The sequence below is a fragment of the Stegodyphus dumicola genome, chromosome 7, assembly GCF_044657685.1.
Source record: "Stegodyphus dumicola isolate Sdum_Otavi_A_Nest chromosome 7, ASM4465768v1".
Classification (NCBI taxonomy): domain Eukaryota; kingdom Metazoa; phylum Arthropoda; class Arachnida; order Araneae; family Eresidae; genus Stegodyphus; species Stegodyphus dumicola.
The window spans coordinates 15,956,427-15,972,240 of record NC_140774.1 but is presented as its reverse complement, the minus strand read 5'-3'; the positions used below and the strand labels follow the sequence as shown (position 1 = coordinate 15,972,240).

The window sequence follows — 15,814 nt, the reverse complement described above, 5'->3', positions numbered from 1 at the left end:
GATGATACACACTGACTCGCCCTCTCGACGAGGTACACACTCGATACTAACTGACTGACTGCGGACCAGCAGGTTTTATATAGCTTTCGGCTTTTTTCGAGAACATTCTGGGCTAAACCGGTAAGAATTCGTTCTAAAAGGTTCTCCATCTGTCCATGGCATATCGCCAATTTTGTCGCCAAATGGGCGATTTCTCGCCAAATGTGGCAACTCTGCTTTCCTTTGCCATTTTATGGCAACCCTAAAACTGCTTTGCGGGGAAGCTATCCCACCGCGCCTGTACATTTCGTAAAAGTATGAAAAGAAAATTATATGTTATTAACCTATCATTATTCATGCTTATTTTGTAAAAGATGCCCCCTAACTACATTTATTTTCACTCTGTAGGTAATGAAAAAGGACTGTTTGAAATGCATGATCAGATGGCAGATCTGTATCTTGTCAAAGAAGTAGACCGAGAAGCCCTGAAGAGCCCGATACTGACACTACATATTCAGGTATGAAGTCAAAATATTCATACTTAATCATAATAAGTATACTTAATATCTATATTAATCGTTCATTTCATGGCCCACCAACGGCGAGCGATAAGTCCCTGCTAGTTCAGTCCGAGGTTCGAATCCTGCTATCAGGTTGGCTGCATAGGCGTTTTCGAGGTTTTCCCCATGTGTAATGTATTAATACGAACCAATTTCCTTTAGAAAGTCCTCCACGAAAGCATCCCTCCCTTCCGTATAGTGCTTTAGAGCGAAACACGTAAATAATAATAATAATAATAATCGTCCATTTTTCAAAGAATGACTATGAAGAAACTTCCTCTGTACTATTTGTTTAAGTTTATACAAGTATATTGAAACTAACCGTGAGAATTTAATTTTATTTAAAAAACAATAAAAAAATCTGAAAGTTTCATATTTTATATTGCTCAAAGAGGCATTTATTTCATTTACACATACATACATGTTTCGAGAATATTTGCGCTAACGTCCGTTTGGGCTGAAAATATTTAAAAACAGCATACCATTAAAACTTTCGATAGATAGTCTCTTGTGCGCTGGAGATAAAAATATTTTATTCCGTACACTGTTGCCACTGCTCGCTTTGAAACCGTTGAGATTCTTAAACAAAAATTCGTTAAAGTTTTAATATGAAATAGATAATAAAAGAAATTGGATATTCAAGATCCGGGCTTCCTAGTGCCCATCTTCGGGTGCAGGTCTATGTTATTCAAAATTTGATAGCTCTAGGTATTGTTGTCTCTTCACAGTGAGATTCTTCATTATTTTAACTCCTTTAAAAATAATACTTCGCGATAATATCTGGTGGTAACAATTTGAAAAATAGTACAGCCGCTTATATTGATTCGACGCAAAATGCCGCTTCGAGACTAATAGCCCTTCTGGGCTAACGTCCCCTTTGGGCTAAAAATAATATAAAGATAGAAGTCTAAACTGAAAAAGAACTTTTAAGTGAAAGTGACAAATTTATCGGCGACGAGAAATAATATGCTTAGTAAGTGCTTAGCAATTTCAGAAATGCATCATAGAAATGCAGAAGCATTGAATAAATTTAGAAAAATAAATAAAGAAACTCAAGAGTGAATAGGTTACATGAAGAGAATATATGTAAAAAGGAATTGGAGTCTTTTTTGAGGTATACAAATTTAAAATTCGTCTTAATGATTTCTTTCAAGTGAGGCTAAGTACCTCCAGGTTTAGTTTTGACTCGAAATCTTTGAGGTTATAAAAATTCTTATACCCAAAATGTTTATGTAACATTTAGTTTTTTAGCAAAACTTAAGTCCCGGCGTCTTTTCTTTGCATGTGTAATAAAGATTTATTGTTAAATTATCCTTAAGTTCCTCCTTATCGCAAGTATTTGTTGTTACTGTGAGTACGAAGTACGCGTATGTCTAATTTTTGCAAGCTCATCTTTTCCCTATTTCCCCTATTTCATTTTTTCCCTATTTTCTCTATTTCTCTATCATTTTTATATCCGGCTTAGAACTCGCAGTCGTAAATTTCGATCTAATTTTTTGCATTAAAATTGTGCGTTATACGAAGGAATATACGGTACTTTTTCCAGTTATTTTTTCAACGGTTTCACGTCTTCTGAATCCTAATAAATCAAAGAATGTGCGATCCATCTATTATGTTTGATTTTGCTATTTAGGCCAAACCATAACACTTGCTTTCGAAAGAGATCACAGTCTTATTCTACCATTTACCGATACCCAAACACAATGGTGACTTTCACTGTCTACCTCTTCAGTTAGTGATTGACCCGGTTAAGGTCTACTGTAAAAAAAGGGGAGCTGTTACCTTTTTGAATACTTCGTCATGATTACTATTATTTTAGACATTGGCATCGGTATTTCGTGATTTGAACGTCTTCACTAACCACGTTACCTTTCTCCGCTATTGTTGTCGGAAAACAAATAATTAGGATTCGTTTTTGTCTTAACCTTTCACAAAACTGTGAACAAATATTCCTAGGGCATAAATCGGGGTTGACCTGCCCATTATTCTTCCCTAAGATTTGGACACATGGGTTGATTTAGTTTCATTTAATTAACTTCGTTGCTGAAGTTGGATTCGGAAGCAGCCAGCCTGCTCGTCTGGATTCGAACCCAGGTTGGGACTATGAGTGCTCAATGATTTTAGACCTCGAGCGCTGAAGGACCTAAATGCAGTTCAAGAAAATAAAAATTGATAAAAGGAGTAGAAATTTTTGTTGCTGAAACTAATTGATATGTTAGCTAATTTTCAGATGGAGAATGTTTTTTGGCTCTTTAGTGTTTAGGTGTAAGAATAATTCAGCTTTGCTTTAGTGAAACCATGTCTCTCTGATAAAATTATTTTTGGAGGGGGGAAAAACTACTTGTAACCGTTTCCGCCACTGTAACTTACAGTATATACTAAATTTTCAGCCCCCCCCTCCGCGTAAAGAAAAAGTACATTAAACAATGAAAACACTTAAAAAACATTGTAAAAATAAATATTGAGTTGGATTTGTTTAAACTTATTAGCACAACTAAAAATTAATTTTCCATTATGTACACTGCGAAAAAAAAAAGGGGGGGGCAGTTCTATATCCCCCGTTCTACTCGTACGCTTGAAGAAATTCGAATTTCGTTTTTCATGTCCCGACTTACAATATGTATTAGATTTATATATAGCATTGTTCTAATATAGGTGCCCACGAGCGGCCGAGCGGTAAAGACGCTGAACACTGGTAGTTTGGTCCGAGGTTCGAATCCCGCGAACGGGCTGGCTGCATAGGCGTTTTCGTGGTTTTCCCCATGTGTAACGTGTATACGAGCCAGTTTCCCTTAGAAAGTCCTCCACGAAGGCATCCCTCCCTTTAAGCAGATAGCCCTCGTGTGCTTTGCCATAATTAAATAATCCAATCCAATCTAATATAGATATTTTTACACAAAATAGGACTTTTTCTGAAAATGACATGCCAATTTGTTTCTATATTTCAATTCTAGACTCAAATTATGCCAAACTGCCAAGTTCTGTAAAACTCGCACAAGTAGTTTTTAAAAAATTAGCTCTCAAAATTTTAGCTCCTCAATGTTAATTGAATTTTGTATATATTTATTAAACTCTCTTTTTTTATTAGACATATTTTATTCTTCCTTTCATGATTCGAAATTTAGTTTAGCCAAATAAAATTCACCGATTTTTTATAATTTATTTTAAAATAATTTTTATAAATGTTTCTAAAAAAATTTTTGAATTATACCCTATAAAGTTTTTAACATCATCTTTAAGTAGATGTATCTCTAGGCACACCTGCAAAAAATTCGTTTTTTATTCGAAATTAACTCAGAATGCACAAAATGTATATAATTTGAAGAATTATCTAATCTTTGCCACATGTTCTATTCAGATACTCTAATATATCTAGAACGATGTATAAAAAGAAATTAAGCAAACAAAACAAAAATGAAGCACCTTTTTCACAGACAATTCAGTATTTCTCATTCAATTAATTTAGTTCTCACTTCGCGACAAAGCAAAAATACGTAAAAAGTCAAAATATCTGTATTCAAAATTACAAAGTAAATCTGAAACACTTATTTCCTCGAAACAATTCCAGAAAGGATTAAGCATGATTTAATTCGCAATAATAAATGAAGGCGTTATCTTTGTTGTTGCGAAGCTAAGTTTCTCTAGATTGACAATAAATCTACTATTCTACTGTTTCAAATGTAAACAAACATTTCTGCCATGCTATTTAAAAATTAGGCTTAACCGCACCTAAACAGCTTTTAAATTGTTGATAATTCTACAAATATTGCTTGCAAATTTCCTAAAGGCATGAAAACCTTAACTGAAAGATAACAACAACCTAATTCAATCATTTTTAAAGCAAAAAATGCACAATTTACAAACATATAAGAGTAAAGAAACTGAGATCACTGAGCCGGGTAACAAAGTGGATATATATATAAGTATATTTATAGACGTTTGGTGAGGCCAATTGCAACCAAAATACTAGGTGCACATCTACATGTTATAGCAGTTCTATATACAAAATTTCAACGTTCTGAGGCTACTCGTTTTTGAGTTAGGCGAGATACATACGTACGTACAGACACCACGAAAAATTCTTTTCAGAATTCATTTTAAAGCCGTTTTATAATTTTTTTGGAGGAAACGAGGGTTTTACTCTGCCTTTACGAACAGATATCACGCAAAAATATCGTTAAATTGCATTCGATAGTGGTCAAAATGGACATTTTAGTTGAAATATGCTGCCTGAAACTTTTCGCGATTACAATTCTATCCTTTTTATTTCGTACAAGGAAGTAAAAAGGAAAGGAAAATAGTTTGCGATAAATTGAGAAGTTCGCCAATAGAATTATTCTTGGTGTAAACTGAAGAAAATGCGCCAACGTAAATTTTTGAATTTCTCCATAAATTTCGCACCAAATGTTACAAAATTTAATATTCAGGCATAATGTGAGTCGTAGAATCGAAATATGGAAAAAAATTGGGCATGTCATTTCAGAAAAAGTCCGATTTTGCGTCAGAATACCTGTATTAGAACAATGCTATATATAAATTTAATATATATCCTAAGTCGCGCTTTCGAAACATGAAAAACGCAATTTGCATTTCGTCAAATGGCCGAGATTTTTTTTCTAGAACGAGAGATATACTAGAAGTGTTCCCCCTTTTTTTTCGCAGTGTACATATTTTTTATAAGATTTGCGTGGAATCCCGCTTAACTCATTTTTAAAGCTATCTGTATGACGCATTCCTGATTGCTTTACTGTTTTCTTTCTTGCGTGCTTAAACTGTCATTCAAAAACATCTTAAGAACTTGAAGAGGCTAAAACAGCATAAATCGGAATAAATTTATTCAATGATACTACAAAAATCGATTTAATAGCGATTTTGATTTATACCTCTTCCTTACCTTGAGTGACATCATTCTTCATTCTGAAAGCGCCAGAGGTCACCGCAAACAACACTTACCGCACTTGACACAACTTGACATCAATATTTGGGCGCTTTTACCAGCTTTCTTAATAATAGGTACTCACAACATGATCGGTAATTCTTCAAATATTTCACTTTCAGCTGTAACCTAAATTCCCGTATAATTTATCTAAAAGGACACCTTAGCGATATCTCTTTAGTATTAGAGGTGCCTACCAGAAGCAAAGAAATATGGAAATTTTGATCTGTTTTTGACCTTCTAGTTAAACTATGATCGATATGTCTAGAGGATTTAAAAAAAAATTGAATCATTTAAACCTTAGATATGATGGTTGTTGTCAAATCTTTCCGGTTTCTGTTTTGACAGAGCTCGGTGTTTTGATTAATTACCTATGACTCAGAGAACTACTTTCACGATCAATCTGAAGTAAAATAATTTGAGATTCTCAGAGAAATTTTTATCAAAAACATGTGTCAAAGAATTTGCTGGTTAAAAATAATCATGTGTTAAAGTGACATCATCGTTTCTTTTTGAATCGCCCCCTTTCCTTCTTTCTTCAATCGAGACGATTTCGAGTACTGATTTTGAAAAGGGACTCGGATGCTTTAATGATTTAACTTGCTCTGTTTATCCTTCTGAAAGGTTAACAAAATAATTTATTTTAAATATTTTTGTGTTACAACACAGAAGTATTTATAAGTTTAAAAATTTATGTTTCACCATAGTTTTAAATGTTATACGCATATTTTCATGTGGTGTAAATATTTTTACGTCTTTGTGAAATGCTCATTTACTTAACTTCAAGAGTTTTAATTTTTCAAATGCCACATTTTATTTGCTAACGAACGAACGTTCATTATTACCTCCTTATCTCTCCTTTATTTTAACTTAGAAACTGGCCCGGCTAACCGGAATAGTGGTTAGTGACTCCGACTTTCGTACCGAAGGGCCCGGGTTCGATTCTTGGAGAATGCATGGATGTTTGTAAATGTATGGTGCATGTGCGGCATGGGGGGCACTGTAAATATTCAGTGGGCCGGATGTCTTCTTGAGAGGTTGTGCGAGAAGGAAAGATGGGTGGGAGACGTTCGGATCCTTTCCCCGAAGTGCTCTGTCTTAAAACTGAGCGCTGAATAGATGTAAAGTCGGTCGGTCACCCATATGGGGGTCAAGGCTAACGACAGGCGCACTTGAGTCCTTGTCTTGAGGGTTTGGGCTGGTTTGCTTTATTATGGCAAAGCACTCGTGGGCTGTCTGCCTAAGGGAAGGGATGCCTTCGTGGAGAACTTTTTAATGAAAACTGCCTTGTATACATGTTAATATGGGGAAAACTACGAAAACGTTCATGCAGCCACCCCGTTCGCCGGGATGCAAATCCGGACCGAACTATCAGTGTTCAGCGACTTTACCGCTCGGTCATTGGTGGGCCGCCTTGCCACGATGGATATCGTGCAAGATCTGTCAGACAAGTGAGGTTAATGACAACAACTTAAAATTGAGCTTCGAAAGTATATTCTGAGAACCAGGGAAACTTAGAAATCTGAATCGATCATCCAATCTTCAAAAAATCTGGATTTTCAATTGCGTATTTATTATAAATAATATAAATATAAATAACGCAACTGTGTCATAAGTTAGAAAAAGGAAAAATCCGAGGTGCTGCCTAAAAATTCGCAAAAGCATTCGCGCCCTCGAATGCGCGCTACAGATTTTGCTTAGAAGATTTATTGTAACACGTAGAAGGGAAGAAATTTACGAGAAACGAAATAGCGACCTAGGCGGAGTTAATTAATATTAGATTATGCACTTTACTCATATTTATAGCGAATGAAATTCTAGACACAAATATATTTCTAACAGTTAAAAATTATTTAAATAGAAAATGTAATCAAAGAATTATAGCAGAAATAAAAAAATTAATAATGTAGAAAAAGTCTGAAATTCGCGGATTTGTTTGACGTCCATGGAAAAATCTGATATTCGCGAAGAAATGAACGGAGGAAATTATCTCGCCTTAATAAACCTGCTTGGTTTAGTGTTTTGGTTTACTAATTTATGGCAAAGCACTCGAGGGCTATCTGCCTTAAGGGAGGGATGCCTTCGTGGAGGACTTTTTAAGGAAAACTGGCTCGTATACACGTTAAACAAGGGGAAAACCACGAAAACACCCATGCAGCCAGCACGTTCGTGGGATTCGAACCTCGGACCGAACTACCAGTGTTCAGCGACGTTACCGCTCGGCCGCTGGTGGGCCTAATAAACCTGCTATCCTAAGTACATGATATAATCAGCGTAACGTTTACAATTAATGTAACTATGCAAATCTTAGTGCGTAGATACTTACATAAAATTTCAATATCTTACTCTAAACATTTAAAAAAAAAAAAAAAAAAAAATTCTAAAAGTTTTCAAATTTTATATTACGCCCAAAGGGGAGGTTTTTTTTTAACGTTTCGTGTGCTACCTTTATTTACTAAATATCATGTTTTTCGTTCTTAAACCGTAAAATTCATTTCAACAGCAACATCACAAAATGTTTAAAAAGAGCATATCTTTAAATTTTCCGATACACTGTCTCTCGCGCTGGAGATAAAAATGTCCCCCCCCGGTACAGTGTTACAGCATTGTTCGCTTTGAAATCGTTGAGTTTGTTAATCAAAAATTCGTTAACGTTTATCAAATAGGAAATAGATAATCAAACACATTACAGATTACGAATTTGGGCTTCCAGACGCCCATATTCGAATGGAGGACTACGTTATTCAAATTTGGATGTCTCTAGGTGCTGTTGTTTTTAGACAATGCGAGACATGTACATATATATATGTAGATTCTTTTATCATTTAATTTCTTTAAATATAATGCAGGGCTCTAATATTTAGTGGCTACAACTTGAAAGGTGAAACGCCGTTTTATATAGTGTAAGACGCCAAATGCCAAAACGAAATTAAGAGCCCTTCTCCGCAAATTGCGGCTTTGGGCTAATAAGTAGAGAAAATAAAAGAATTTAAAATTAAGAGCCTAAAATCAATTAAAATAATATTTCAATAAAATAAATATAAAATTAGAGAAATAAATAAATTTCAGGAGGTTGTTAATGTTCAGAAGGTGAAGTGAAACAGATACGGTTCACTGGCTTTGTAATTTGTTCATTCAATTTCCTAACATTTCTTTTGCTGCAAATGTTAGAACATGCTCGTAAGTCAAATAAAAGCGAATTTCTCTGAATGCTATCTCTCGCAGAAACTAGGTCTATTCAAACGATAAACGCATTTTCTAAATTTTAAACTGCTAAATTACTTTCATAAAACTTGAATTTCTATGAAAGAATCTGGGAAACTAATTTTAGTTCTCGAAAGAAAGAAATTATTTATCTTTTAAAGCCAACAATTGCGAATATCAGAAAACTGCGAAACGCGGTCATAAACTCATAAACAGCTCGAAGGTACGAAAAGAGTGTGCCAAGTTTCACACGGCTGTATTATATTAGATGCCGAATTTAGCTTTGAAAATGAGATTAAATCTGCTTTTTTTCTGACAGCGAATCAAAGAGGATTTTAAGAATTTCAGATCTTAAATTAGATTATTTAAAGACGTGCTTACTAAATATATTTATGCATTTGGATGCGATTTCCTTGTTGTTTCAAATACTGAAGTAAATTGTAAATGTAACACGAGTTTGCTAATACGAGTTGGCTGCAACAGCTTTGTTATAACTTGAAATTTAAATAAAGGTTTTTCGTACAAATGCTTAAATGTATGCACCGTCATATGTGACATACGTAACACGATACGAAAAAAAAAAAGCGTGTTAGATTTTTAAGAAAGGATAAATCTGATTTTTCAGAGAATCATACATGGTTACTGAAGCATTTGTAGTATATGAAGCGGTAAGAGAAATGACATTTATCTAATTTATAAACTTAAATCCAATTTGATTTAAATTAAATACTTGTCTAACTTTCTAAGACCACCGGACTCATCATTAATGTAACTAAATTAATAACTTATAGAGACATTAGGTAATTTGGAAGCAGGCAAAGTGAAAAATGAGCAAACGCCTTCGCCGGGAATCGAACCACGGACCTCTGGAATACCAGCCCAGCGTGCAGACCACTACACCACGAAGACACGCTAGGAAAGCGGGAGAAATACCTTATAAATTCATATAACTAAAAATTTTGAATGTAACTAAATTAGCTAAGTGAATATAATTAAGTTAATATAACTAAATTGACATCATGAATATAACTAAATTAATAATTCCTGTAACTAAATTATTAATTCATATAACTAAATTATGAATATAACTAAATTAACATCAGGAATATGACTAAATTAATAATGCATGTAACTAAGTCATGAATATAACTAAATTAAATAAATAAATATAATTAAATTAATATAACTAAATTAAAATCATATGTATATCTAAATTAATAATTCATGTAGCTAGATTAATTTCATTGCTCCATTACCAATGGATTCATGAAATTAATTTAGTTATATAAATTGAAACAAATCAGCTACTCTTAGAAAAGGTCGAAGTTTCTTTTAAATTTACGCAAACGACTTTATTTTTATTCTAATTATTTATTAATATTTTTAAAACTTATTAATGACAAAAGAAGAAAAGTACTTTTTACAACAGCCCAAATTGGGGACGGAGAAGTTTTTTTTTTTTTTGGCGTCTTCCAAAAGTGAAATCCTTAAAATTTAGTGGGCCTATTTATGTATATAGTACACGAAAATTGACATAATAATAGTGATTTTGGTAATTAATTAGGGCAAAGTACGCGAGGGCTATCTCGCTTGAGCGATGCTATCGTGGAAGACTTTATAAGGGAAACTGGCTCGTATACACCTTGCACATGGGCAAAAATACGAAATAGCCCATGCAGCCAGTCCTTTCGACTGGAATTGAGCCCAGGTCCGAATTACCAGCGTTCAGCGACTGAACCGCTCTTCCACTGGTGGGCCATAATAATGGGGGAACGAACCATTTGTATTTATTGCTGTTATTTTTTCTAGAAATTTTGGAATTATCACTATCATTTGACTCTTCTTTTCATTTATTTTGGCAACTCTTCGAAATTCGTCTGAATTTTTCATTCAAATTTACCTGTTTATTGAGCATTGTTTACGGAATATGACAGTAAAATCGGAAGCAGTTGTAGCAAATGTAAAGTTTGGTTAAAGCCTTGCATTAGTAAAATTGCGAAATTGTTCTTACCTTACATTTGAATGTTAATTTCACTAATGCATAATTAATTATTTGTAGCTAAAAATTAATAAACATGAATTAAAGAATATTTCAAAATTGCGCAAGTTAATGAGTTTTTCCTCTGATCTCTTACAAGATAATAAAATGCTTTGCATCCAATCCTCATGATCACAACGCTCAGATAAATCACAGCGAAATTTGCTGAAATATACAATTGTGAAATAATTCCTTTAATATGTGATTATCCAAAACATATTATCAAAAGGTCTCAAGAAGGAGTTGCGGTTTTTAGTTCCAGTTAAACAAGTTAAACGGCCATCTGTTCTACCTACTGGAAAGAGCCGTTTGACACACCCTTATGGATTGATTTTGTTTATTGAAACCACAACATTGACTGACGTGTGATAAAATCTGGTAGCTTTAATCAGTGACTTACGCGTTGCTGCATTCAACAGTTCTTTTATTGATGGATATTGGACTTAAAAAAAAAATTTTAAATTCTTCTTATTTATCTGTTATATCAGAATTGCTTGGGTTGAATACTTTTTCAACTTCGCGTAACAAAATTGTATTGATGTGCTGTGGCAAACTTACAGTATGAGGTTTGACGAGAGCTGACATTTTAGGACATCTTTTCTTACATGTTTTGTTTAAAAAGTGAGAACACAGATTTAAATGCTAAATCTAGAAAGAAAGAGTACGATATTCAAACATTAAACTGGTTAGGTTTTGATTATTTTTTTGCTTGTAAATTATTGGACGAAAGGCGGTTTAAATACAGGGTGTTCACAAAAAAAACTTCGCCGATATATGAACTTCTAGGGGCACATCCGCTAAACCAATCGGAATGAAATTGCAGGTATTGTTATTTGATTAGATTGGGATATTATACGGATATTTAAAACGAGACCTTTCACGGTTGGGGTTACAGTGAAAAAATTTCGATACTTTCGAATGAGAACACCCACTTTTTTCCTTTCTCAAATTGATCAGCGCATCGACGCTGGCATAAATAATGAAATATAATATGACGAAACATTTCCAAAGAGGAACATTGTAACGGAGAAGTGAGGACCAACGAAGAGCGGAGAAGGGAAAAAACTTTTATTGGATTTAATGTTTTCAACGTGTACAACGTTTCAAATTAGAGTCGTCTACCCTAACTTTGTAGTTTCGTGGGCACTGCGGTCCACCGACCTCACTCCAACGGATTTCTGGCTCTGGATTATCTGAAATCTAAGGTGTAATTGTCAAATCCACAAGATTTATCAGACTTGAAAAATACAAAAAAATGCGAAATTATATAATTTCTTCCTGCCATGTTACATTCGTCAGTGTTGTTAACAATCTCCGTCATCCGCGAAACTCGATCGCAAAAGTCCGCGTTATCGTCCGCGAAGGTGGGCACGTTGAAAACTTTTAATTTCAGTAAAAATTTTAAAGATACCCCCCTCTCCTCTCTTGCGTTGTCATTGGTTCTTTAATGTTCTTCTTTGCAAATGTTTTATGCCGGCAATTTTCGACATACATGCATAGCTACAATGCCATTTATGGTTTTTGAATGCACTGATAAATTTTCGCAAGAAAAAAGCGGGTTTTGCCATTTGAAATTTTCAAAAGTTTTTCCCTGTAACTGTAACCGTGAGAGCTGTGTTATTTTAAATCACAATCTCGAACGCATACCTTCAAGGAGCAATATTTAAATTTCATTTCAATTGGCTGAACGAATTCATATTATAAGTTATTTTGCCCCCCCCTTTCTGCATGCCTTCGTGGAGTAACGGTAGCACACTCGCCACGTATGCGAGATGTCCAGATTCGAGTGCCGGCGAGGGCATTGCACATTCTTCATGTTTTCTGCTTCAAAAAATCCTAATGATTCAAAACATAGTCGCGCCCGAACTAAAAGGCAGTGGATGATGATTCTTCACCACCAGAATTAACCAATTGGGTTCCCTAATCCCCAATAGTCCTTTAAAAAGGGGAGTATATGAAGTATTTTCTCCCTCGTTTCTGCATGCTTTCGTGGTGTAACGGCAGCACACTCGACGCGTATTCGAGAGGTCCAGGTTCGAGTCCCGGCGAGGACATTGCACATTCTTCAGGTCACCCACTTTAAAAATAACCTAATGACTCTACAGTATATCGGAGCAGTTTTTTATGGCCATCCTGCATTTTCGACAAAGTACAGAAAAAGTGTATACACTGCGGTGATTAAATAATAAGACTGCATAATTTTTAAAAAAGGGCAAAAGGTGTTGAACTGCCATTGGTGTATTTCACTAGGAATAGGTGTTTTCGTATTCCAGTATTCAAGCAGTAACACGATGAGATAACAAAAGCAAAGAACTCGGGAATTCTGCTTTTTTTTTATCACATTAGAGGATGTTGCAGTACTTTAGATATCTTCAAAGTCAGAAAAAGAATATCATTAGGTGAAAACGAGTTTAGTTCTAGGAAGAAAGAACAGTAAGTAACAAGGCAATAATACGGAGATGGAGGTGTATGATCGAGTACATGCAGTCAGTACCAAGATCAACAGCAGCCTGTCAAAAAACATAACGTTTGTTTATTCTGGAATAATGGAAAAATTATTAGCACATGCAGCTTAATTACATTGTTCAGCTGAATGATTCAATGGAACACTCTTGTAAATGTTACTTGTGTGTAATGTGACATGTATTCTCCTGCTATTTGCAGTGCGTTCGTTTTGTTTCGAATGCTGATTTGAATTACGTAACCGAATGAACTTGTTCTTCAGATTATACTGCTTGAAAAACACGCAGTTCCTCTAATAGTTTTCTGTTAATTATAATATAGCTTATTTCTTCGTCTTATTCTTTTATCCGCGGTTCACCAGTGATTTTGAGCAGACCGCGGCCAGTATTATTTTCATAAACTGGGCATTAATTGTATGCATTGCTCACCAGGAACCGAGCGGTAAAGTCGCTGAACGCTGGTAGTTCGGTACGAGGTTCGAATCCCATGAACGAACTGACTGCATGGGCGTTTTCGTGGTTTTCCCCGTGTGTAATGGGTTACAGACGAAAACATCGCGGTAAAAACATCGCAGACGAAAACGTCGCAGAGAAAACAACGCAAGGCGAAAACGTCGCGCTACAAAACATCGTGGGAGAAAACATCGCAAAGAGAAAACATCGCAGTTCTAAAACATCGCGGTACAAAATATCGTCGTCGAAAATAAAGCGGTTCAAAAACTTCGCAGTTTAAAAACATCGTCGTCGAAAATATCGTGGTAAAAAATAAAGTAACTACAAATCATCGCATGACGATAACATCGCAAACATGCTAACTATAAATGGATATTCCCGTAATGATTTGTGAGCACAAGATGGAAAGAAGGATAATTTGTTGTTCATATTTTATATTAACTATAAATTCTTGCTGAGAAAATAAGAAGGAAACTTAAGCATAGAAAATTAATGCAACTTATAGCACTTAATAGAATTTTAAACCGACATAGTTAACTAACAAAGACCATTAATAAATAATTTTTTATAAAGTTTTTACATGTAATTTTTCATAAAAAGTATCTATAAGTTGCATTTAATTTTCTTTGCTTAAGTTTCCTTCTTAATTTTTCAGCAAAAATTTATTAGTTAATAAAAAAATGTGAAAGTAAAAATTATCCTTCTTTTCATCTTGCGCTCACAAATTATTATGGGAATATCTATTTACAATTATTAAAGCCTGATAAAAGCTTGTCTGCGATGTTATCGTCATGCGATGATTTGTAGATACTTTATTTTTTGCCACGATATTTTCGACGACGATGTTTTTAAACTGCGAAGTTTTTGAACCGCTTTATTTTCGACGACGATATTTTGTACCGCGATGTTTTAGAACTGCGATGTTTTCTCTTTGCGATGTTTTCTCCCACGATGTTTTGTAACACGACGTTTTCGCCTTGCGTTGTTTTCTCCGCGACGTTTTCGTCCGCGATGTTTTTGCCGCGATGTTATCGGCGGACACCGTGTAATGTGTTAATACGAGCCAGTTTACCTTAGGAAGTCCTTCACGAAGGCATCCCTCCCTTCCGTTCCTTAGGGCAGAACACGTAAATAAAAATAATAATTGTATGCATTTTTTCAGTAGGGAAGGCAAATCGTTATGACGGATCGTTTATCGTGCAGTATCCCATTAGTGGCTGAGTAGTTAACACCTCTGATTACTGGTAATTCGACTCGGGTTCAGACCCACTTAAAAATATGTTTATCCTGATTTTCTCCACTTGAACGTTAATACGAGCCTGTGTCCCTCTGAAAGTCCTCCTCGAAGGCACTTTGTTCCTAGGCAGACAGCTCTCGTGTTCTTTGGTACGTTTAGATAACCTAACTTAACTCAACTGAGCAGTATACTATTACGGAAAAAAAGTTTTTGAATGAGCGTTATGAAACGCAGTACTAAAAATCGTCCACTTATTTTCACCACATCTTCAGGATTAAAATTCATCTCCGGAGTAAGGTGATAAATAACATTTGAAAATGTTATGCAGTTTTAGCTGATCAGTTTTAGAGGGCTATTTTTAAAGATATATTATGTGATCAGTTGATTGCCACATTGTATGCTTAATCTCTGAGCATATGTGATAAAAACGCCATGATTATTTAATGAATTGTGATTTCGTTTTTATTATTGCCAAAACCCAAAATTCTTGCTGACCGAGGAATTACATAATTCCAAGAGCTTCATTTTGGAAGTATGATATTTTCACATGCAATTAGCAACAAAATTGTCTTCTGAAAGAATATTAAAAAAATCCTGTGACTTTTCATTAAAAAATTTACTATTTGAAAAGGTAAGAAAATCCAAAAGGTCAATGGAACAAACACCATGGTGTCAACTATACTGACAAATGACATGTTTCTGAAACTACAAGGAAACTAATTTAGAACTCCTGATCACCAGCCCAAATCACATTCTGAGTTTCAACTAGGTTAACACCAAGAGGGCTTAATGCATTTTAATCTTACTCTATTAGTCAGCGGTTGTATTCTGTCACTTGATTGTAGTTCAAACAAGATTTATTAGAATTCGAATGTTCTGTGGATGATTCAGCAATCCTGCTGATAGCCAAATCGGTCCCCGTGCCCATTCATTTGCACTGATTGC

General features: G+C 34.8%; 1 protein-coding gene across 3 annotated transcripts in view; it reads left to right on the top strand.

Annotated features, from left to right (window-relative positions):
- The window catches only part of LOC118184145 (protocadherin Fat 4-like), a 517,728-nt gene that overhangs the window by 253,544 nt on the left and 248,370 nt on the right, over window positions 1-15,814 (top strand). For all 3 annotated transcript variants that reach the window (XM_085819903.1, XM_085819902.1, XM_085819904.1), the window contains exon 11: window positions 388-497. In XM_085819903.1, coding sequence (XP_085676029.1) covers window positions 388-497 — 110 coding nt within the window. The remainder of the gene's footprint in view (window positions 1-387; window positions 498-15,814) is intronic.